At 42.4% G+C, this 25259-nt stretch overlaps 1 protein-coding gene across 1 annotated transcript in view; it reads right to left on the reverse strand.

The window, feature by feature from the left end:
* Nucleotides 1-25259, reverse strand: part of LOC120023001 (neurexin-3a-like) — a 734438-nt gene that overhangs the window by 102484 nt on the left and 606695 nt on the right. Inside the window, exon 18 of the mRNA XM_038966953.1 lies at nt 14244-14415. Within this exon, the coding sequence (XP_038822881.1) occupies nt 14244-14415 (172 nt within the window). The remainder of the gene's footprint in view (nt 1-14243; nt 14416-25259) is intronic.

The following is a 25259-nucleotide window of genomic DNA, read 5'->3' on the forward strand; positions in this document are numbered from 1 at the left end:
TCTTTTCCATTAAGAGCAGGCAGCAGAATGTTCTAGAGAAATTGTTCACCACATGCCGTCCCAGCAGGTGCCCCGACGCCACCAACATTATCCAGTGATTTGACTGCCACACACAGGGACCCTGGCCACCGTAACCCGGGTAACAGGACAGAACAGCCCAATGGCAGAGGTAATTGTCAACCATCTTCCCCGCTGCCGCTGGCTACTGAGGCCTGAAGGAGAGGCCGAGGCCAACATAGAGACATCACCATGCATTACACAGCCTAGTCTGCATGGCACTGGCCTCACAAAGGCCATGTACAGTATGTCCTTTAAGAAATAATATTACACCGAATATATACGAGTATACACATTTACGTTTCAACTGAAGTTTACTGTTAGCAAAATACACAGTCTTACTCAAAGAGATGCTAAAATGTCAACTCCAAACCGGGAGTTATACTTTCCACGGATTTCCAGCATTCAGACAGTATTCATGAATACACTCTAAAGTCTATGAGTACCTGTCGTGGGAATTGACTTAGTTGTATCTATGGCTGTCTAATTGGCTTCATTTTTTTTATTTGTTGCTATGTCTATGGTCAACTCTGGTCTTTCTCTGTGTGTTTTCCAGAGCTTTGTCCCTGACTGAAGGTGTCCTCATTGTCCCTGTCTGAAGGTGTCCTCATTGTCCCTGTCTGAAGGTGTCCTCATTGTCCCTGTCTGTGCTCATTGTCCCTGTCTGAAGGTGTCCTCATTGTCCCTGTCTGAAGGTGTCCTCATTGTCCCTGTCTGAAGGTGTCCTCATTGTCCCTGACTGAAGGTGTCCTCATTGTCCCTGACTGAAGGTGCCCTCATTGTCCCTGACTGAAGGTGCCCTCATTGTCCCTGTCTGAAGGTGTCCTCCTTGTCCCTGACTGAAGGTGCCCTCATTGTCCCTGACTGAAGGTGCCCTCATTGTCCCTGACTGAAGGTGCCCTCATTGTCCCTGTCTGAATGTGTCCTCATTGTCCCTGACTGAAGTTGTCCTCATTGTCCCTGACTGAAGGTGTCCTCATTGGCCCTGTCTGAAGGTGTCCTCATTGGCCCTGACTGAAGGTGTCCTCATTGTCCCTGTCTGAAGGTGTCCTCATTGGCCCTGACTGAAGGTGCCCTCATTGGCCCTGACTGAAGGTGTTCTCATTGGCCCTGACTGAAGGTGTCCTCATTGGCCCTGACTGAAGGGGCCCTCATTGTCCCTGACTGAAGGTGCCCTCATTGGCCCTGACTGAAGGTGTCCTCATTGTCCCTGTCTGAAGGTGTCCTCATTGTCCCTGTCTGTGCTCATTGTCCCTGTCTGAAGGTGTCCTCATTGTCCCTGTCTGTGCTCATTGTCCCTGTCTGAAGGTGTCCTCATTGACTCTTTGTTCTCTCCTTCACACTTTCTCACCAGCTCTCTTTTACTCTGATCCTCAATCCTGATCAAAAATATAAACACAACAATTTCAAAGATTTGACTGAGTTACAGTTTGTATAAGGAACCATTCAATTGAAATACATTTATTAGGCTCTGATCTATATGGATTTCACATGATTGGGAATGCAGATATGCAGCTTACCTTGAAAAAAGGCAGGGGCGTGGATCAGAAAGCCAGTCAGTATCTGGTGTGACCACAAGATACCGACAGTTTTTTTTGCCTCATCCAGCACATGAGCATAGAGTTGATCAGACTGTTAATTGTGGCCTGTAAAAATGTTGTCCCACTCCTCTTCAATGGCTGTACGAAGTTGCTGGATATTGGAGGGAACTGGAGAATGCTGTCGTACACGTCAATCCAGAGCATCCCAAACATGCTCAGTGGGTGACTTGTCTGGCGAGTATGCAGGCAATGGAATAACTGGGACATTTTCAGCTTCCAGGAATTGTGTACAGATGATAGCGACATTGGGCCGTGCATTATCATGCTGAAACATGAGGTGATGGCGGCGGATGAATGGCACAACAACGGGCCTCAGGGTCTCGTCACAGTATCTCTGTGCATTCAAATTACCATTGATAAAATGCAAGTGTGTTCGTTGTCCGTAGTTTATGCCTGCTCCATACCATAACCCAACCCCATGGGACAGTCGCCCAAACAACGCCATACACGCTGTCTGCCATCTGCCCGGTACAGTTGAAACCGTGACTCATCAGTGAAGAGCACACTTCTCCAGTGTGCCAGTGGCCATCGAAGTTGAGAATCTGACAACTGAACTCGTTTACGATCCCGATCTGCATTCAGGTCCAAGACCCAAGTTTGGACGAGGAGCACGCAAATGCTTGTACAAACCGACAGGTTCATCAGCTGTCCGAGAGCCTGTCTCAGACTTTCCCAGAGGTGAAGATACCGGATATGGAGGTCCTGTGCTGGCATGGTTACACATGGCCTGCGGTTGTGAGGCCGGTTGGACGTACTGCCAAATTCTCTAAAACGACGTTGGAGGTGGTTTATGGTAGAGAAATGAACATTAAATTCTCTGGTAACAGCTCTTTTGGACATTCCTGCAGTCAGCATGCTAATTGAACACTCCCTCAAAACTTGAGACATTTGTGGCATTGTGTTGTGTGACAAAACTGCACATTTTAGGTACCCCTGTGTAATGATCATGCTGTTTCTTGATATGCCACACTCCCTTTTCTGGCGTCAGTTGATTGGGTATCAGTGAGTCACCCTAACCTCCTCTCGCTGAGATATGTAAATTAGATGGCACCTGTGTTTACAGGTAAGGTGTCCATAGCAATGTGTTAGTCATTCTCACCTCCACTGCCGTTGTTCTGATGATGTGCAAAAACTCAGTCTTTTCACATTGTTACACGAACACACAACTGTATATGTGAGTGAGAAAGAGAAATGAGAGAGAAGAGAAAGAGAGAGAGAGAGAGAGAGAAAGAGAGAGAGAGAGCAAGAGAGAGAGAGAGAGAGAGCAAGAGAGAGAGAGAGAGAGAGAGAGAGAGCAAGAGAGAGAGCGAGAGCAAGAGAGAGAGAGAGAGAGCAAGAGAGAGAGCGAGAGAGAAAGAGAGAGCGAGAGAGAGAGAGAGAGAGCGAGAGAGAGAGAGAGAGAGACAGAGACAGAGACAGAGAGACAGAGAGACAGAGAGACAGAGAGACAGAGTGAGAGAGTGAGAGAGTGACAGAGACAGAGAGAGAGAGAGAAAATAAGAAAGAAAGAGAGACGTATTTTTTTAAATGGACCCTAACAGATGGCCTATGAGAGTAAGGCTGAGTGGACAGACACACTGCGTTCAGTTTGGTCTCAATCAGAATCTTGGCAGTGTTCCTGAATACTCCTGGAAAAGCGCTCGTCATCTGAGAATGGCTCCCGGCCCAAACAGTAATGAAGGTCGTGAGCAATAGTGCCCCTTTTTATGCATGGGTCAGCAGGTGTCAGTTAATCCTTTACCTTCCATCTGAGACCACTGACACGGTGGAGAGATCAGAGTCTTTCAAAGCCAGCCATAGACAAATTGTACGTACACTATGTAGGAGTTTACATCAAGTTTAACATAATCCTATTCTATTGAGTCAACGTCCATGTCGATAACTATGACATCATTTAGAACACCAAGTTATGATAAGTGATGATCCTTCTAGACATTTGTAAACAACTAGTATTCATGGAGGGTACACTCACATCCTGTACCAACCTACTAGAAACAGCTTGCTAACAAAAACATTGGTGCGTAAAAGTTTTGTATTCTAGTTTTATATTACACGTTTCATTTGGCGCTTCGGACCCTTAATTCCCTCTACTTTCTAAAGCTTAGAGCCTCTGGTGAAATAAGTAGTAGTATGTGCCCTTCCCTCCCCTGGTAAACGGTTGAGAGGTCAGCCGTAATAGCTAGGCAATCACAGAGTTTGTGATAGCGCTGCCAAGGATACATTAAGGATTAATACCTGCAAGCATTAAGAAAATATAAAGCACAGATGTTTGTCGCCGTTACCGCTGAACACCTTGGTCCATTTACCCGTCTTTAGATTGAATACGCTTTATAGTCCCCAAAGCGGCACATGAAAAAGTTGAACTTTTACAGTCTGCTACTGTAGATGGCTGTAAACGGCTGTTTATGTCAGAGAGGCATTAAATGTCTACCTTAAAAACACCAGGGAAAACAAAGACCAAGCATCCTTTGGAAGTATGGGACAAACAGTGACAATAAGCACTAAACTTTAACAGCGAGGTTTGATGCTTGAGACTGAGGGTGTCCTAAAATGGATACCGGACCTTATGTCAGATTAGGTTGGTCACTCGAAGTTCACGGGAAACATTTTAGGACAGCATAATAATTTTTATTTAATTTTTTTATTTCACCTATATTTAACTAGGTAAGCTAGTTGAGAACAAGTTCTCATTTACAACTGCGACCTGGCCAAGATAAAGCAAAGCAGTGCGACACAAACAACAACAGAGTTACACATGGAATAAACAAGCGTACAGTCAATAACACAATAGAAAAAAAAGTATATATACAGTGTGTGCAAATGGCATTTGGTGGTAAGGCAATAAATAGGCCATAGTAGCTAAGTAATTACAATTTAGCAGATTAACACTGGAGTGATAGATGAGCAGATGGTGATGTGCAAGTAAAAATACTGGTGTGCAAAAGAGCAGAAAAGTAAATAAAAACAATATCAGGATGAGGTAGTTAGATTGGTTGGGCTATTTACAGATGGGATTGTACAGCTACAGCGATCGGTAAGCTGCTCAGATAGCTGATGTTTAAAGTTAGTGAGGGAAATATAAATCTCCAGCTTCAAAGATTTTTGCAGTTCGTTCCAGTCATTGGCAGCAGAGAACTGGAAGGAAAGGCCGCCAACGAGGTGTTGGCTTTGGGGATGACCAGTGCGATACACCTGCTGGCATAGACTTATAGATGACGATTCAACACTTTTCTGTCTGTAATTTGAAAGAAAGTATAACCATGTTAGAAACAATTTGCTGGGTCTCGTTCCCTTAAACATCTGATAAGATCAACCAGTCTCTAACCCAACTATCACCTCTTCCCATCAAACTGCAAATGAACCCAGAGAATCTAGGTCCTCCCCGGTAGCAAACACTTTACATTATTATCATTTAGCAGACTCTTATCCAGAGACGTTCTTACAAAGTCACTACCCTAAGCCTTGTACAGTAGTAGTTTCAGCCCATCCAGTGTCAGCCCATCCAGTGTCAGCCCATCTGGTTTCAGCCCATCTAGTGTCAGCCCATCTAGTTTCAGCCCATCTAGTTTCAGCCCATCTAGTTTCAGCCCATCCAGTGTCAGCCCATCCAGTGTCAGCCCATCCAGTGTCAGTCCATCCAGTGTCAGCCCATCCAGTGTCAGCCCATCCAGTGTCAGCCCATCCAGTGTCAGCCCATCCAGTTTCAGCCCATCTAGTTTCAGCCCATCTAGTGTCAGCCCATCCAGTGTCAGCCCATCCAGTGTCAGCCCATCCAGTGTCAGCCCATCTAGTTTCAGCCCATCTAGTGTCAGCCCATCCAGTGCCAGCCCATCTAGTGTCAGCCCATCTAGTTTCAGCCCATCTAGTGTCAGCCCATCTAGTGTCAGCCCATCTAGTGTCAGCCCATCTAGTGTCAGCCCATCTAGTGTCAGTCCATCCAGTGTCAGCCCATCTAGTGTCATGGCTGTCTATTACCTGATGAAGGGGTCACTGAGTGACTGAGAAATCAGTGAGTCCATCAACAACACAAAGGGCTGGCCATTCATTTATGTGCCTACTTTGGCCGATTGTCACAGTATAGAAGTCCTTGATTCAGGCACATACTCTCAAACAATTTAAGTGTCATTTCAAGTTCCCCAGTGCTCTGCCCTAAGAAGCAATTAGATTGTAAATGATCCCATGTTAGTTATTGGGGACAAATTTGTCTCGACTTTTGTGGATTGAGATGATCAATCCTTGGTTCCAAATATTGGGGAAGATGCATGAACTGACGATTATATTAAAGAGTTTAAGTTTAGCCAATTGGAATTTGTGGTCTGTTTAATTTATAATTTCATTTAGGAAACCATAAACACCACAGGCCTATTTGGGTTGGAGGGTTTGTACTTTGTCCTGTAGTTCATTCAATGTAATTGTAGAATCCAGTACCTTCTGATTTGCAATTGACCATGTATATATGTTTGCTGTTTGTTCTTTGTTTTAGTGCCTTGTGAAAGTATTCACCCCCTTGGCATTTTTCCTATTTTGTTGCCTTACAACCTGGAATTAAAATATATTTTTGTGGGGTTGGTATCATTTGATTTACACAACATGACTACCACTTTGAAGATGCAAAATATTTTTGGTGAAAAAACAAGAGATAAGACAAAAAAAAGAAACGTTTTTAACTTGAGAGTGCATAACTATTCATCCCCCCAAAGTCAATATTTTGTAGAGCCACCTGTTGCAGCAATTACAGCTGCAAGTCTCTTGGGATATGTCTCTATAAGCTTGGCACATCTAGCCACTGGGATTTTTTGCCATTCTTCAAGTCAAAATTGCTAAAGCATCATCAAGTTGGATGTGTTCTTACTGGTGAATAGCAAACTTTAAGTCATACCACCGATTCTTAATTGGATTGAGGTCTGGGCTTTGACTAGGCCATTTCAAGACATTTAAATGTTTCCCAATAAACTTCTTTGATATAGGGGGCAGCATTTTCACATTTGGATGAATTGCGTGCCCATAGTGAACTGCCTCCTACTCTGTCCAAGATGCTAATATATGCATATTATTATTACTATTGGATATAAAACACTATGAAGTTTCTAAAACTGTTTGAATGATGTCTGTGAGTATAACAGAACTCATATGGCAGGCAAAAACCTGAGAAAAAATCCAAACAGGAAGTGAGAATTCTGAGACTGGTCAACGTTCAACTCATCGCCTATTCAATTCCCTGTACGATATGGATCTGTTTGCACTTCCTACGCCTTCCACTAGATGTCAACAGTCTGTAGAACGTGGAATGAAGCTTATGCTGTGTTGTGGGGCCGGATGGGAGGGGAATGAGTCAGTGGTCTGGCAGATTGCCAGTTCCTGGTCATGCGCTTTCCTCATGATATCGCCTTGCGTTCCATAACTTCTACAGACACGAAGGAATGCTCCGGTTGGAACGTTATTGGATATATATGATAACAACATCCTGAAGATTGATTCTTTACTTAGTTTGACCAGTTTATTCGACCTGTTATATAACTTTTTGAAGTTTTCGTCCGAGTTCGCCTGCATCTGGGCAAGCGTTTGGACATGTGCACTAAAGACTCTACAGACTAGCAAAAGTAGCTACTTAGACATAAGTAATGGACATTATCGAACAAAACATGGGAGTGCATTCTGATGACGATGATCAAAGGTAAGGGAATATTTATGATGTAATTTCGTATTTCTGTTGACTCCAACATGGCGGAGAAATGTTGTTATTTTTGAGCGCAGTCTCAGATTATTGCATGGTGTGCTTTTTACGTAAAGTTTTTTTGAAATTTGACACAGCGGTTGCATTAAGAACAAGTGTATCTTTAATTCTATGTAAAACATGTATCTTTCATCAAAGTTTATGATGAGTATTTCTGTTATTTGACGTGGCTCTCTGCAATTTCTCCGGATATTTTGGAGGCATTTCTGAACATGGCGCCAATGTAAACCGAGATTTGTGGATATAAATATGCACATTATCGATCAAAACATACATGTATTGTGTAACATGATGTCCTATGAGTGTCATCTGATGAAGATCATCGAAGGTTAGTGATTCATTTTATCTCTATTTCTGCTTTTTGTGGCTACTATCTTTTGCTGGGAAAATGGCTGTGTTTGTCTGTGGCTATGTACTGAGCTAACATAATCGTTTGGTGTGCTTTCGCCGTAAATACTTTTTGAAATCAGACATGTTGGCTGGATTCACAACATGTGTAGCTTTAATTTGGTGTCTTTCATGTGTTATTTCATGAAAGATAGATTTTTGTAGTAATATATTTGAATTTGGCGCGCTACATTTTTTCTGGGTTTTGGCCAAGTGGGACGCTACCGTTCGACATATCCCAGAGAAGTTAATCGAGTGTTGCTTTAGCAGTATGCTTAGGGTCATTGTCCTGCTGGAAGGTGAACTTCCATCCCAGTCTGAAATCTCAAGAAGATTGAAACTCAAGAATGTCCCTGTATTTAGCACCATCCATCATTCCTTCAAATCTGACCAATTTCCCAGTTCCTGCCGATGAAAAACATCCCCACAGCATGATGCTGCCACCACCATGCTTCACTGTGGGGATGGTGTTCTCAGGGTGATGCAAGGTGTTGGTTTTGTGCCCAAAAAATTCCTTGATGGAAAAAAAGTAAATTTTTGTATTATCTAAACAGAGTACCTTCTTCCATATGTTTGGGGTCTCCCACATGCCATTTGGCTGTCACGCCCTGACCTTAGAGATTATTTTTATGTCTCTATTTTGGTTGGTCAGGGCGTGAGTTGGGGTGGGCATTCTATGTTTTGTTCTATGTTGTCCTTTTCTATGTGTTTGGCCTGGTATGGTTCCCAATAAGAGGCAGCTGTCAATCGTTCTCTCTGATTGAGAACCATACTTAGGTAGCCTGTTTCCACCTGTGTTTGTGGGTAGTTGTTTTCTGTTTTGTGTATTGCACCTTGCAGAACTGTTCGTTTGTCGTTTGTTGTTTTTTGTTTAGTATTCGTATTTATTAAAAGTATTATGAATACTTACCACGCTGCACCTTGGTCTTCTCCTTCTCCCGACGACATTCGTTACATTGGCGAACACCAAATGTGTTTGCTTATTTTTTTCTTTAAGCAATGGCTTTTTTTCTGGCCACTCTTCCGTAAAGCCCAGCTCTGTGGAGTGTATGGCTTAAAGTGGTCCTATGGACAGATACTACAATCTCCGCCTTGGAGTTTTGCAGCTCCTTCAAGGTTATCTTTGGTCACTTGTTGCCTCTCTGATTAATGCCCTCCTTGCCTGGTCTATGAGTTTTGGTAGGTGGCCCTCTCTTGGCAGGTTTGTTGTGGTGCCATATTTTTTCCATATTTAATAATGGATTTAATGATGTTCTGTGGGATGTTCAAAGTTTCTGATATTTTTTAACAACCCAACCCTGATCTGTACTTCTCCACAACTTTGTTGGTGACCTGTTTGGAGAGCTCTTTGGTCTTCATGGTGCCACTTGCTTGGTGGTGCCCCTTGCTTAGTAGTGTTGCAGACTTTGGGGCCATTCAGAACAGGTGGATATATACTGAGATCATGTGACAGATCATGTGACACTTAGATTGCACACAGGTGTACTTTATTTAACTAATTATGTGACTTCTGAAGGTAATTGGTTGCACCAGATCTTATTTAGGGGCTTCGTAGCAAAGTGTGTGAATATATATGTATGCACCACTTTTCCATTTAAAAAAATATTTTTTATATATTTTTTTGAAACAAGTTATTTTTTACATTTCACTTCACCATTTTGGACTATTTTGTGTATGTCCATTACATGAAATCCAAACAAAAATCTGTTTTTGAAAATAAGACCAATAATAATTATAAAAGTAAGAAAATAATGTCATAAAATGTTATTTACGTATTACTTTTCAAATGTAAAAACAATTACAGGTTGTAATGCAACAAAATAGGAAAAATGCCAAGGGGGTGAATACTTTTGCAAGGCATTGTATCAAATCAAATCAAATTTATTCATAAACCCCTTCTTACATCAGCTGATATCTCAAAGTGCTGTACAGAAACCCAGCCTAAAACCACAAATAGCAAGCAATGCAGGTGTAGAAGCACGGTGGCTAGGAAAAACTCCCTAGAAAGGCCAGAACATAGAAAAAAACCTAGAGATGAACCAGGCTATGAGGGGACGCCAGTCCTCTTCTGGCTGTGCCGGGTGGAGATTATAACAGAACATGGCCAAGTTGTATTGCCAAAAAGAGTTCGGAGAAGTGGTTTATCCACACTTTTTTTGTTTTGGATAGATAACTCTATGTGATTTTGTCATTTAACAGCAGACTCATACATTTCCTTAGTGAAAACAATGTACTGAGCAAATATCAAATTGGCTTTTTGCCAAATTACCGTATGACAGACCACATATTCACCCTGCACACCCCAATTGAGAAACAAAGCAAAACAAAGTATTCTCTTCCTTTGTTGATTTCAATAAAGCTTTTGACTCAAATTGGCATGAGGGTCTGCTATACAAATAGATGGAAAGCGGTGTTTGGGGAAAAGCATATGACAGTATGAAATCCATGTACACAAACAACAAGCGTGCAACTAAAATTGGCAAAAAACACACACATTTCTTTTCACAGGGCCGTGGGGTGAGACATGGATAAAGCTTGAGCCAACCCCTCTTCAACATATATATCAACGAATTGGCGAGGGCACTAGAACAGTCTGCAGCACCTGCAGCACGATCTGGTGCTTCTGTCACCAACCTAGCAGGGCCTACAGCAGCACCTAGGTCTTCTGCACAGATTCTGTCAGACCTGGGCCCTGACAGAAAATCTCAGTAAGACAAAAATAATGGTGTTCCAAAAAAAGTCAAGTTGCCACGACCACAAATACAAAATTCCATCACCGTTGCCCTAGAGCACACAAAAAACTATACCTACCTCGGCCTAAACATCAGCACCACAGGTAACTTCCACAGTGCTGTGAACGATCAGAGAGACAAGGCAAAAAGGCCCTTCTACGCCATCAAAAGGAAAATAAAATTCGACATCCCAATTAGGATCTGGCTAAAAAGACTTGAGTCAGTCATAGAACCCATTGCCCTTTAAGGTTGTGAGGACTGGGTTCCGCTCACCAACCAAGAACACCAAATTGAGACTCTGCATTCAGAATTCTGCAAAAACATCCTCTGTGTACAACGTAAAACACCAAATAATGCATGCAGAGCAGAATTTGGCCGATACCCACTATTTACCAAAATCCAGAAAAGAGCTGTTCATTCTACAACCAACTAAAAGGAATTGATTCCCAAACCTTCCATAACAAAGCCATCACCTACAGAGAGATTAACCTAGAGAAGAGTCCCCTAAGCAAGCTTGTCCTGGGTCTCTGTTCACAAACACAAACAGACTCCACAGAGCCCCAGGACAGCAACAGCAACATAATTAGACCCAACCAAATGATGAGAAAACAAAAAGATATTTACTTGACACAATGGAAAGAATTGACCAAAAAACAAAGCAAACTGGAATGCTATTTGGCCCTAAACAGAGAATACACAGTGGCAGAATACCTGACCACTGTGACTGACTCACAATTATGGAAAGCTTTGACTATGTACAGACTCAGTGAGCATATCCTTGCTATTGAGAGAGGCCGCCGTAGGCAGACCTGGCTCTCAAGAGAAGACAGGCTATGTGTACACTGCCAACAAAATGAGGTTGAAACTGAGCTGCACTTCCTAACCTCCTGTCCAATGTATGACCATATTAGAGACACGTATTTCCCTCAGAATACACAGATCCACAAAGAATTTGAAAACAAATCCAATCTTGATAAACTCCCATATCTATTGGGTGAAATACCACAGTGTGCCATCTCATCAGCAAGATTTTTGACATGTTACCACAAGAAAAAGGCAACCAGTGAAGAACAAACACCATTGTAAATAAAAGCCATTTTTATGTTTATTTATTTTCCCTTTTCTAGTGTAACTATTTGCACATCATTACAACACTCTATATGGACATTTGAAATGTCGTTATTCTTTTGGAACTTCTGTGAATGTAATGTTTACTGTTCATTTTTTAAAGTTAATTTCACTTTCTATTTCACTTGCTTCTGCAATGTAAACATATGTTTCCCGTTCCAATACATCCCTTTGAATTGAATTGAGAGAGAGAGGGAAAGCGAGAGAGAGAGAGAGAGAGAGAGAAAGCGAGAGAGAGAGAGAGAGAGAAAGCGAGAGAGAGAGCAAATAAAGTGATTTCACTCCTGTTCCCACCAGAGTCAATGTCTGTGTTGAAGTAATGAGGACACATGGAGCATTTAATGTGAGTGATACTGACAGGCCTCCGAGACGATGAGGCCACACTGCTCCACTCAGTGTGTTTCTGTGTGTGTGGCGAGAGAGAGAGAGAGAGAGAGAGAGAGAGAGAGAGAGAGAGAGAGAGAGAGAGAGAGAGAGAGAGAGAGAGAGAGAGAGAGAGAGAGAGAGAGAGAGAGAGAGAGAGAGAGAGAGAGAGAGAGAGAGAGAGAGAGAGAGAGAGAGAGAGAGAGAGAGAGAGAGAGAGAGAGCATGCCACTTGCAATGCCAGGGTTGTGGGTTAGATTCCCAACGGGAGACCACTACAAAAAAAGTATGAAAATGTATGCACGCACTTATGTAGAAGAAAGTGAGAAATGTATTTTTAAAAGGAATACTGCACTGTTACTGTACTCAACACAGGAAGACAACAAGGAGACATCAAGTGCCAAATGAGATGTTTCCAAGGGGGATACTAATGGTATATTCTACAGCATTTTTCCTTGTGTTGGCAGGGAGAGCTGTAAGATACGTTTTTACCAGTAGTCGCAGGCTCATTTGCCCAAGTCTTGGTAAACATTCTTGATCATTCCACTATTGTCATAGTCATACTGATACTTGTCAAACCATTTCATATAAGAGCACAACTTTAGTAAGTAAGGCAGAGGGAGGGAGGGAGGGAAAACCAAGAGTACTCTGACAGCTTTTCCTACCTCTAAATAAACCAACTGTTGAGGCATCACGAACAGTCCTGAGAAGCGATAGCTCCATTGCAAAACCCAGGGAGCCTGAAGTCGATTCCAATCCAATGTCTATCTTCATTCAATCACAAAACAGCTGGAGAGCTTAGTTGGGTTAAATCAGAATTCCACTCCAAAGAACTGCTTATGGTCCCTAAAGCAAAGTCTGAAGTCCTTATATCACAGCCTGGCCTAATACATGGGCTGATAGAGAAGAGGGAGAAGACAGCCTAACACAGGACCTTCAGGAAATGTGAAAGGTGACTTGTAACTCAGTGGATACTGAACGTTGGCTACACAATACAATATATATATCATATTAGAGTATCTATAACACCAAGCATTCTGAAAGTTGACAAGACAATACCATATATATGATATTATAGTATATGTAAAACCAAACATTTTTTAAGTTGACTAGACAATATACAAATTTATATTACACTTTTAGAAAAAAGGGTTGCAACAGGGTTCTCCGCCTGTCCCAATAGGAGCACCCATTTTGGTTCCAGGGAAGGGTTCTACATGGAACCGAAAAAGGTTCTACCTGGAACCAAACAGGGGTTCTTCAAAGGGTTGTCCTATGGAGACAGCCAAATAACCCTTCTATGTGCTAGATAGCAGCTTATTTTCCAAGAGTGGACAGTATCACTAAAACTAAGCATTCTGACTTATTGTATTCATCACGGTGATCCTCAAAGAGATGCTGGAGATCATTCACATTTCCTGTCTGTTAGGCAGGGTTTACACAGGCAGCCCCATTTTGATATTTGGATCAGATCGTTTTCCAATAACTGGGCAAAAGATCAGAATGGGGCTGCATGTGTAAACACAGCCTAATAGGCCTTTAAGCTGCCAAAAGGCCTTTATTGTGCCTTAATTGCAAACATAGCGTAGCGAATTTAACCCAACAATTAGCGACTTCGACAAGAGGTCCGGATCTCATCGTGTAACGGTTAAGGTATTGGTTAGGTTTGACAGTCACTGTGCTTGTAGTCTAATGACAATGGAGCATTTACAAGCTTGAAGTAGCTGAACGAGAAACAGTATAGCGGAGAACAGAAGGAGTAGTACTGGTGTGGACGCCGTATTCCAGGGTGGTCTCTGGGAAGGAGCTCAGCAGCGTGTGGTCCAGTCAGGTTGGGGTAAGTATACAACTTGTCATGTGTGCATGTATGGTGTGTTTACCACACAGGTGAACCTACACGTCCATGCGCAGGTCCATGCACAGGTGAAACCATGCAGGTGTGTGGGGGGGGGGGGGGGCGCAGCACAGGTGAAACCATGCAGGTGTGTGTGGGGGGGGGGGGGGCGCAGCACAGGTGAAACCATGCAGGTGTGTGGGGGGGGGGGGGGGGCGCAGCACAGGTGAAACCATGCAGGTGTGTGTGGGGGGGGGGGGGGCGCAGCACAGGTGAAACAATGCAGGTGTGTGTGTGGGGGGGGGGGGGGGGGCGCAGCGCAGGTGAAACCATGCAGGTGTGTGGGGGGGGGGGGGGGGGGGGCGCAGCACAGGTGAAACCATGCAGGTGTGTGGGGGGGTCCATACCTCCTGGGAAGTGTTCATTGATAGACCAGTTGTCCACCTGGAGTGTGGCGTTACCCCCGTTTCTGGTAAAGCGTACAACATGGTACAGCCCGTCATTCACTGGTGTGCTATTCTCTCTCACGCTGATGTCCATTGTGCCGATGTTAAACGTCACACCAATCTTCCCTTGTTCCTAGAAGAAAAAACAAAATCATTAATTTAGTGATTTTTAAAACATTTATTTCGGAAACAATTTTTCCTATGATGGACTTTATGTTGTTGTTGATACATGACTGTTTGTCGCAGTGCATCAATTGTTTTGTTCAAAATACTCCAATCTTATTGCTAAGAACGAGGTGATCGAATGAATACATGCTAAAAGTGTATAACTTTATTGCTTAGAGTCTGTGGAATGTCACTGGAAGAATCAAGGAAAAACTAAGGAATTCAAGGTTTAATTCTCTAGCTCTCTTCATGTATTATTCAGTCCTTGAATAATCCATTATATTAACCTTAAAGGCCCCCTTCTGCTGGATAACACACACACACACACAAAAACACCCACATACAAACCCACATACAGTATATATATATACCTGCAAAAATCAATGGTGTTGAATAAGCCAGAGTAAACAGAGATAAGCTAGATTAATGAGCAGTGAAGGCTCACAGAGTCACATGTTGGAAGAGAACAGATGTCAACGGGCAGGTGACCAATTCCACCTCCTCACTCCAAACCAACCTGTGATCATCAACCCACCAGGGAGCAACCTGACTCTGTAGTGGCTAATGGGTAGAACTAAATGTCACCATCTGGATGTAGAAGTATTACTAGTTCTATGGCATCCCCTTTAGCATTTTGCCAATCCGAAAGAATCTGATCCACACCACATTCAATATGTCAAAATCAGTAAATTATCTGCAGTTCTGGTGATACTGATAATAACTAATCAGCATCAAGTCAAATTGTATTTGTCACATGTTTTGCAAACAACATGGGTAAACTAACAGTGAAACGCTTACCTACAGGCCCTTCCCAACAATGCAGAGAGAAACATAGAAAAATAATAGAAAATAGACAAAAAATTAACACATGGAAAAAATACACATTTAGTAACAATAAATTGGCTATACACACGGGTGGAGGTATCGAGTCGATGTGCAGGGATACGAGGTAATAACATGGCTATATACATGGAGAACCAGGTAATAACATGGCTATATACAGGGAGAACATAGGTAATAACATGGCTATACACAGGGAGAACCAGGTAATAACATGGCTATATACAGGGAGAACCAGATAATAGAATTGGCTATATACAGGGAGTACCAGGTAATAACATGGCTATATACAGGCAGTACCAGGTAATAACATGGCTATATACAGGGAGAACCAGATAATAGAATTGGCTATATACAGGGAGTACCAGGTAATAACATGGTTATATACAGGGAGTACCAGGTAATAACATGGTTATATACAGGGAGTACCAGGTAATAACATGGCTATATACAGGGAGTACCAGGTAATAACATCGCTATATACAGGGAGGACCAGGTAATAACATGGTTATATACAGGGAGTACCAGGTAATAACATGGCTATATACAGGGAGTACCAGGTAATAACATCGCTATATACAGGGAGAACCAGGTAATAACATGGTTATATACAGGGAGTACCAGGTAATAACATGGCTATATACAGGGAGTACCAGGTAATAACATGGCTATATACAGGGAGAACCAGGTAATAACATGGTTATATACAGGGAGTACCAGTACTGAGTCGATGTGCAGAGTACCACGGAATACCATGGCAATATACATGGAGGACCAGGTAATAACATGGCTATATACAAGGAGTACCAGGTAATAACATGGCTATATACAGGGAGTACCAGGTAATAGCATGGCTATATACAGGGAGTACCAGGTAATAACATGGCTATATACAAGGAGTACCAGGTAATAACATGGCTATATACAGGGAGTACCAGGTAATAACATGGCTATATACAGGAAGTACCAGGTAATAACATGGCTATATAGAGGGAGTACCAGGTAATACAATGGCTATATACAGGGTGTACCGGGTAATAACATGGTTATATACAGGGAGTACCAGGTTATAACATGGCTTTACACACGGGTAGCAGTACTGAGTCAATGTGCAGGGGTACCAGGTAATAGCATGGCTATATACAGGGAGTACCAGGTAATAAAACGGCTATATACAAGGAGTACCAGGTAATAGCATGGCTATATACAGGGAGTACCAGTACAGAGTCGATGTGCAGGTGTACGAGGTAATAACATGGCTATATACAGGGAGTACCAGTACAGAGTCGATGTGTAGGTGTACGAGGTAATAACATGGTTATATACAGGGAGTACCAGTACAGAGTCGATGTGCAGGTGTACGAGGTAATAACATGGCTATATACAGGGAGTACCAGTACAGAGTCGATGTGTAGGTGTACGAGGTAATAACATGGTTATATACAGGGAGTACCAGTACAGAGTCGATGTGCAGGTGTACGAGGTAATAACATGGCTATATACAGGGAGTACCAGTACAGAGTCGATGTGCAGGTGTACGAGGTAATAACATGGTTATATACAGGGAGTACCAGTACAGAGTCGATGTGCAGGTGTACGAGGTAATAACATGGCTATATACAGGGAGTACCAGTACAGAGTCGATGTGCAGGTGTACGAGGTAATAACATGGTTATATACAGGGAGTACCAGTACAGAGTCGATGTGCAGGTGTACGAGGTAATAACATGGCTATATACAGGGAGTACCAGTACAGAGTCGATGTGTAGGTGTACGAGGTAATAACATGGTTATATACAGGGAGTACCAGTACAGAGTCGATGTGCAGGTGTACGAGGTAATAACATGGCTATATACAGGGAGTACCAGTACAGAGTCGATGTGCAGGTGTACGAGGTAATAACATGGCTATATACAGGGAGTACCAGTACAGAGTCGATGTGTAGGTGTACGAGGTAATAACATGGCTATATACAGGGAGTACCAGTACAGAGTCGATGTGCAGGTGTACAAGGTAATAACATGGCTATATACAGGGAGTACCAGTACAGAGTCGATGTGCAGGTTTACGAGGTAATTGAAGTAGGTACAGTGGGGAGAAAAAGTATTTGATACACTGCCGATTTTGCAGGTTTTCCTACTCATGTAGAGGTCTGTAATTTTTTATCATAGGTACACTTCAACTGTGAGAGACGGAATCTAAAACAAAAATCCAAAAGTCATTAATTAAGTAATTAATTTGCATTTTATTGCATGACATAAGTATTTGATAACCTACCAACCGGTATGAATTCCGGCTCTCACAGACCTGTTAGTTTTTCTTTAAGAAGCCCTCCTGTTCTCCACTCATTACCTGTATTAACTGCACCTGTTTGAACTCGTTACCTGAATAAAAGACACCTGTCCACACACTCAATCAAACAGACTCCAACCTCTCCACAATGGCCAAGACCAGAGAGCTGTGTAAGGACATCAGGGATAAAATTGTAGACCTGCACAAGGCGGGGATGGGCTACAGGACAATAGGCAAGCAGCTTGGTGAGAAGGCAACAACTGTTGGCACAATTATTAGAAAATGGAAGAAGTTCAAGATGACGGTCAATCACCCTCGGTCTGGGGCTCCATGCAAGATCTCACCTCGTGGGGCATCAATGATCATGAGGAAGGTGAGGGATCAGCCCAGAACTACATGGCAGGACCTGGTCAATGACCTGAAGAGAGCTGGGACCACAGTCTCAAAGAAAACCATTAGTAACACACTACGCCGTCATGGATTAAAATCCTGCAGCGCACGCAAGGTCCCCCTGCTCAAGCCAGCGCATGTCCAGGCCCATCTGAAGTTTGCCAATGACCATCTGGATGATCCAGAGGAGGAATGGGAGAAGGTCATGTGGTCTGATGAGACAAAAATAGAGCTTTTTGGTCTAAACTCCACTCGCCGTGTTTGGAGGAAGAAAAAGAATGAGTACAACCCCAAGAACACCATCCCAACCATGAAGCATGGAGGTGGAAACATCATTCTTTGGGGATGCTTTTCTGCAAAGGGGACAGAACGACTGCACCGTATTGAGGGGAGGATGGATGGGGCCATGTATAGCGAGATCTTGGCCAACAACCTCCTTCCCTCAGTAAGAGCATTGAAGATGGGTTGTGGCTGGGTCTTCCAGCATGACAACGACCCGAAACACACAGCCAGGGCAACTAAGGAGTGGCTCCGTAAGAAGCATCTCAAGGTCCTGGAGTGGCCTAGCCAGTCTCCAGACCTGAACCCAATAGAAAATCTTTGGAGGGAGCTGAAAGTCCGTATTTCCCAGCGACAGCCCCGAAACCTGAAGGATATGGAGGAGTGGGCCAAAATCCCTGCTGCAGTGTGTGCAAACCTGGTCAAGAACTACAGGAAACGTATGATCTCTGTAATTGCAAACAAAGGTTTCTGTACCAAATATTAAGTTCTGCTTTTCTGATGTATCAAATACTTATGTCATGCAATAAAATGCAAATGATTTACTTAAAAATCATACAATGTGATTTTCTGGATTTTTGTTTTAGATTCCGTCTCTCACAGTTGAAGTGTACCTATGATAAAAATTACAGACCTCTACATGCTTTGTAAGTAGGAAAAGCTGCAGAATCGGCAGTGTATCAAAAACTTGTTCTCCCCACTGTATGTACATTCAGGTAAGGGTAAAGTGACTAAGCAACAGGATAGACAAGAATCCCCTTCCTCTAGCTTCTCTTCTCTCAACCTGTTGTTACTTCCCTCATACTTCCTCTGTAGTTAATCAAAGCTGGAATCACAACCTCATCTGTATACAGATCAGAGTCTATGGCCAGAAGATAAATAGTATCGAGGGAGATGTGTTGTGCATTCATCACCACTGATCAGAGAAAGACCTGGGTGGATTCTAGGCCAGGGCTCTCAAGTTCATTTAGAAGACATCGTACAGAAAGTAGAAGATGCAGTACAGCGTTACTACAGTCATTTGGCCAGTAATTACTGTAGGATTGAGATTGATTAATAAGGAATAATTATATCTAATAACTTATTTGAAATAATGCAAATGTTCTAACTTTTGTATGCTATCTTTTTGACCATACAGCTTCTATAAGGGGTCTGAATTTTAAATGCACATGTAACTTCGAAGAGGATGTATTTCTGTGTAACTTCCTCTTCGTGTATTTAAACTGAGGGGAACATATGGAGTTCTTAGATAACTCACATGATCAAAACGGGTGGAAACACAGAAAAATACATTTAGTCAGATCTTTTTCCCCGCTCTTTATGAAATTGGAATCAAAAGCGAGTCAGTGTATTTTTACTTTTTGATCATAGGCTTTCCTCTCACTGGTTTCAACATTATGGTAACATCAAAGAGCATGGTTTAAATACCACCCACATGTTTACACCCGCAAGCAAATCTTACCGTTTTGCACACAGCTTTAATTTAGTCTGAATCCTTCCCTCCTCTCTCATAGTACTACATGTTAAAGTGATTCTCATTCAATAAAACATTCAGAGATGGGTTTAATCTATAAAGTCACGGAAGCTTCAAATCTCCAAAATAGTTTATTCCCAAAATATGTTGAAAATGTGTTGTTTCCAAAGCAGTCAAATATCTTGTTGTGATGATAGTGATGATATGTAATGATAAGCTTATTAAAACGCCTCCTCATTGAATTGTTCACTGTGAATATCCTTAACAAATTTAAAAATAAACAACATAATTAGCCATGAAATATGGGTAGGCTTCAAGGAGCATCAGGGGACTCCTTTAGAACAGTGAATGAAACCAAAGGCAACACTCCATCACCATAGCCCCTTTGAGATATTCCCCTAATGGAGCTGCCATTTAACGCGCCTGACTCCGCGGCAAGATAAAAGACAGGCGCATAATAGTGATCCATATCCCTTTGAGCGTGGCAGTGTGCTGGAGCGCTGAACACACAGGGATGGCAGGGTGATTCCATGGTATCACCTGCACAAATTGATAAGTGTTTAAGAAATGAACAAGGCGCTCTGTGAGAGAATGGCGTGTAAAACTGCTGATAACATAATGGGAGGTTTGTCTGTAGAGATGGGAGCCGAGAGGGAAAATAAAAGCAGAGATGACAAGTGTTTCATCAATGAAAGGCTGGGGTTAGAAAGAAGTCAACGAACAATACAAACAGACAGTTCGTTCTTCAATAGCAGCACAAACAATTTTCCAGCAAAGAGTGGAAACGTTTTTGTAAAGTTTGGCCACATTACAATAATGAAGTTGATTATACCGTAGTGTGATTATGAAAACATACTTTTCACAGAAATTAAGGGTGAGTCAACATCTTGCATTGGGTATAAGGAAATTTGATTACATTAGTTCGTAATGGCAGTTACTCTGACCAAAGCCCACCGTGTTATTGATCTTTTCAACACACACGAGACACAGTGTACAAGGACAAAATGGTGTCCCAACTGACGTATTATACAAGACATAGCATTGCTAACTGCCATAACAGGTAATAACAGTTTAGTGTAAAACAGACCCATTGTGGACGTCTTAGCAAGAAACATTCGTACAAGCAATTGTCTCTCATGGCTTGATTTATTATTTGCTTTAAAATACAAAATTGACAAGAATTTTTAACAATTATCAACAAAATGTGAAAACCAAAAGGTATAAAAACCCTAGTCTTTTCACAAAGGCAATTTAACTAATGCTATAAAATTGAGACATGTAAGGTTGGTAGTTTGATGTTCAGACAGAGAGAGGCATTTTCAGATTCAAGCTCTAGCCCAGTGGTGACAGAATCATTTTTACCAAAGAGGAGCCTTATTATTAACAAAACCAGAAGGACCAAAAAAGAGCATTTAACTCACCTCAACAGTATGCACCTATTTAGGTGTTCATGCATTATGCATGTTGGAAGCACGAGTGGGAGCCACAATTACGGGCTTAAACTAGGTATTAGGGGTTTAATCTAGGTATTATGGGTTTAATCTAGGTATTAGGGGTTACATCTAGGTATTAGGGGTTTAATCTAGGTATTAGGGGTTTAATCTAGGTATTAGGCGTTTAATCTAGGTATTAGGGGATTAATCTAGGTATTAGGGGTTCAATCTAGGTATTAGGGGTTCAATCTAGGTATTAGGCGTTTAATCTAGGTATTAGGGGTTTAATCTCAGTATTAGGGGTTTAATCTAGGTATTAGGGGTTTAATCTAGGTATTATGGGTTTAATCTAGGTATTAGGGGTTTAATCTAGGTATTATGGGTTTAATCTAGGTATTAGGGGTTTAATCTTTGGTATTAGGGATTTAATCTAGGTATTAGGGGTTTAATCTTTGGTATTAGGGATTTAATCTAGGTATTAGGGGTTTAATCTAGGTATTAGGTGTTTAATCTAGGTATTAGGGGTTTAATCTAGGTATTATGGGTTTAATCTAGGTATTAGGGGTTTAATCTTTGGTATTAGGGATTTAATCTAGGTATTAGGGGTTTAATCTAGGTATTATGGGTTTAATCTAGGTATTAGGGGTTTAATCTTTGGTATTAGGGATTTAATCTAGGTATTAGGGGTTTAATCTTTGGTATTAGGGATTTAATCTAGGTATTAGGGGTTTAATCTAGGTATTAGGTGTTTAATCTAGGTATTAAGGGTTTAATCTAGGTATTTGGGGTTTATTCTAGGTATTTGGGGTTTATTCAATGTATTTGGGGTTTAATCTAGGTATTAGGTAAACAATAGAGAAGTAAAGAATAAAAATAAAAATAAAAATAACATCAGCGAGGCTATATGCAGTACAGAGTCAATGTGCGGGGGCACCGGTTAGTCGGGCTATTTGAGGTAATATGAGATTAGTTAAAGTGACTATGCATAGATGATAAACTGGGAGATGCAGCAGCATAAAAGAAGGGTTGGCGGGCGGGCGGTTCCAGGTGGCGCAGCGGTCTATGGTAATGCATCTCAGTGCTAGAGGCATCACTACAGACACCCTCGTTCGAATCCAGGCTGTATCACAACCAACTGTGATTGGGTGTCCCCGGGTTTGGCCAGCGTAGGCCGTCATTGTAAATAAGAATTTGTTCTTAAAGGCTACATGTGTTTGAATAGGTCCTGTTCTACGATCATGTGTTTGAATAGGGCAGACTGTGGCTCATTTAATTTGTTTTCTTCAGGGAATCTGTGAATTAAGGTTATTACATGCAAGAAATTGACAATAAACTGAAGATCTCGTACAACGTTATGTACTACTCCCTTCACAGAACAGCGCAACCAGGGTCTAACCGGAATTGAAAGAGGAGTGGAGGCCATGGTGCACAACTGAGCAAGAGGACAAGTACATTAGAGGGTCTAGTTTGAGAAACAGAAATGTCAGCTTCATTAAATAGTACCCGCAAAACATCAGTCTCAACTTCAACAGTGAAGAAGCGACTCCGGGATGCTGGCTTTCCAGGAGTTCCTCTGTCCAGTGTCTGTGTCCTTTTGCCCATCTTAATATTTTATTTCTATTGGCCAGTCTGAGATATTACTTTTTCTTTGTAACTCTGTAAATTACGTATTTCATTATTATTATTATTTTTTGCTTTGACATTATGGGGTATCGTGTGTAGATTGCTTTTATCTCATCTATTTTAGAATAAGGCTGTAACTGTCACGTTCTGACCATAGTTCTTGTGTGTTTTGCTTGTTTTAGTGTTGGTCAGGACGTGAGCTGGGTGGGCATTCTATGTTGTGTTACTAGTTTGTCTGTTTCTATGTTTGGCCTAATATGGTTCTCAATCAGAGGCAGGTGTTTTGTGTTGTCTCTGATTGGGAATCATATATAGGTGGCTTGTTTTGTGTTGGGGTTTGTGGGTGGTTGTTTCCTGTCTCTGTGTTTTCTCTGCACCAGCTAGGACTGTATCGGTTTGCCACTTTTTGTTATTTTGTATTTGTAAGTGTTCTCTGTTTATCGTTTAATTAAACATGTTGAGCACTGGCTATGCTGGTGTGGGTCCGATCCCTGCTACACCTCCTCTTCTCTTGAAGAGAAGGAAGGCTGCCGTTACAGTAACATAACAAAACTTGGAAAAAGTTAAAGGGTGTGAATACTTTCTGAAGGCACTGTATGTGTGGTAGCCGACTAAACTTTTCTCCACGGCTACCTGCAGGCCTACTGTATTTATGCAGTCACCTCGGTTTTAATTTGAAGCATATTTTTATCCTTCGCTTGTATGTCACAAGCGAAGCAATACAAAAACGTTGTATTTGTCCTCAACTTCGTTTTAAAGTTGTTGGCGGTCACAGAGAGACAGATTAACATCTTGATGCTAGTTTTAGTGGAGATCCGGTAGGGAAAAAACACATCCAACACCAAGATTTTCTAGGAGTGGTCGGAGGCAGTTGGTAAAATATCGACCACTATTCCATTTATATTGTAACCTAACTTAACGTAACATATAATACTAAATGGAGTACCACAGATTTACGTGCAGAGTAATAGGAATTGCCCTGAGATCTCGTTGGGAGAGAAAACAAAATGGATCTGAACATTACCTGGAATCTGAGAAAAGGTTACTAGTCAGGAGAAGGTCAGTTAAATGTATCATTAGAATAAGAGAGAGACAAAGAAAGAGAGAGAAAAAGAGAGAGACGAAGAAAGAGATAAAAAGTGAGAGAGAATGAGAAAGAGAGAGAGCATGAGAAAGAGAGAGAAAGAGAGAGAGAGAGAGAATGAGAAAAAGATAAAAAGTGAGAGAGAATGAGAAAGAGAGAGAGAAAATGAGAGAGAGAGACAGAACAAGAGGGTGAGATAGAGCACAGAATCATACTCACTAAATGAATACTTAAAGACAACTTCACGTCTTCCACATCAGCCGACTCAACACTGCATCGCAGCAAAACAACTTTCAAGCTCATGACTTTGACAATCAGCAGTCACTCCCTTAACACTCACAGAGAGGGGGAATGAACCAGCACTAACTCCCTCAACACTCTCACGGAGAGGGGGAATGAACCAGCACTAACTCCCTCAACACTCTCACAGAGAGGGGGAATGAACCAGCAGTCACTCCCTCAACACTCTCACAGAGAGGGGGAATGAACCAGCAGTCACTCCCTCAACACTCTCACAGAGAGGGGGAATGAACCAGCAGTCACTCCATCAACACTCACAGAGAGGGGGAATGAACCAGCACTAACTCCCTCAACACTCTCACGGAGAGGGGGAATGAACCAGCACTAACTCCCTCAACACTCTCACAGAGAGGGGGAATGAACCAGCACTAACTCCCTCAACACTCTCACAGAGAGGGGGAATGAACCAGCAGTCACTCCCTCAACACTCTCACAGAGAGGGGGAATGAACCAGCAGTCACTCCATCAACACTCACAGAGAGGGGGAATGAACCAGCAGTCACTCCCTCAACACGCTCACAGAGAGGGGGAATGAACCAGCAGTCACTCCCTCAACACTCTCACAGAGAGGGGGAATGAACCAGCACTAACTCCCTCAACACTCTCATAGAGAGGGGGAATGAATCAGCACTAACTCCCTTAACACTCTCACGTAGAGGGGGAATTACCAGCACTAACTCCCTTAACACTCTCACAGAGAGGGGGAATGAACCAGCACTAACTCCCTCAACACTCACACAGAGAGGGGGAATGAACCAGCACTAACTCCCTCAACACTCTCACAGAGAGGGGGAATGAACCAGCACTAACTCCCTCAACACTCTCACAGAGAGGGGGAATGAACCAGCACTAACTCCCTCAACACTCTCACAGAGAGGGGGAATGAACCAGCACTAACTCCCTCAACACTCTCACAGAGAGGGGGAATGAACCAGCACTAACTACCTTAACACTCACGGAGAGGGGGAATGAACCAGCAGTCACTCCCTCAACACTCACAGAGAGAGGGGGAATGAACCAGCAGTCACTCCCTCAACACTCTCACAGAGAGGGGGAATGAACCAGCAGTCACTCCCTCAACACTCTCACAGAGAGG

This window comes from Salvelinus namaycush, chromosome 28 (genome assembly GCF_016432855.1).
Source record: "Salvelinus namaycush isolate Seneca chromosome 28, SaNama_1.0, whole genome shotgun sequence".
Lineage (NCBI taxonomy): Eukaryota > Metazoa > Chordata > Actinopteri > Salmoniformes > Salmonidae > Salvelinus > Salvelinus namaycush.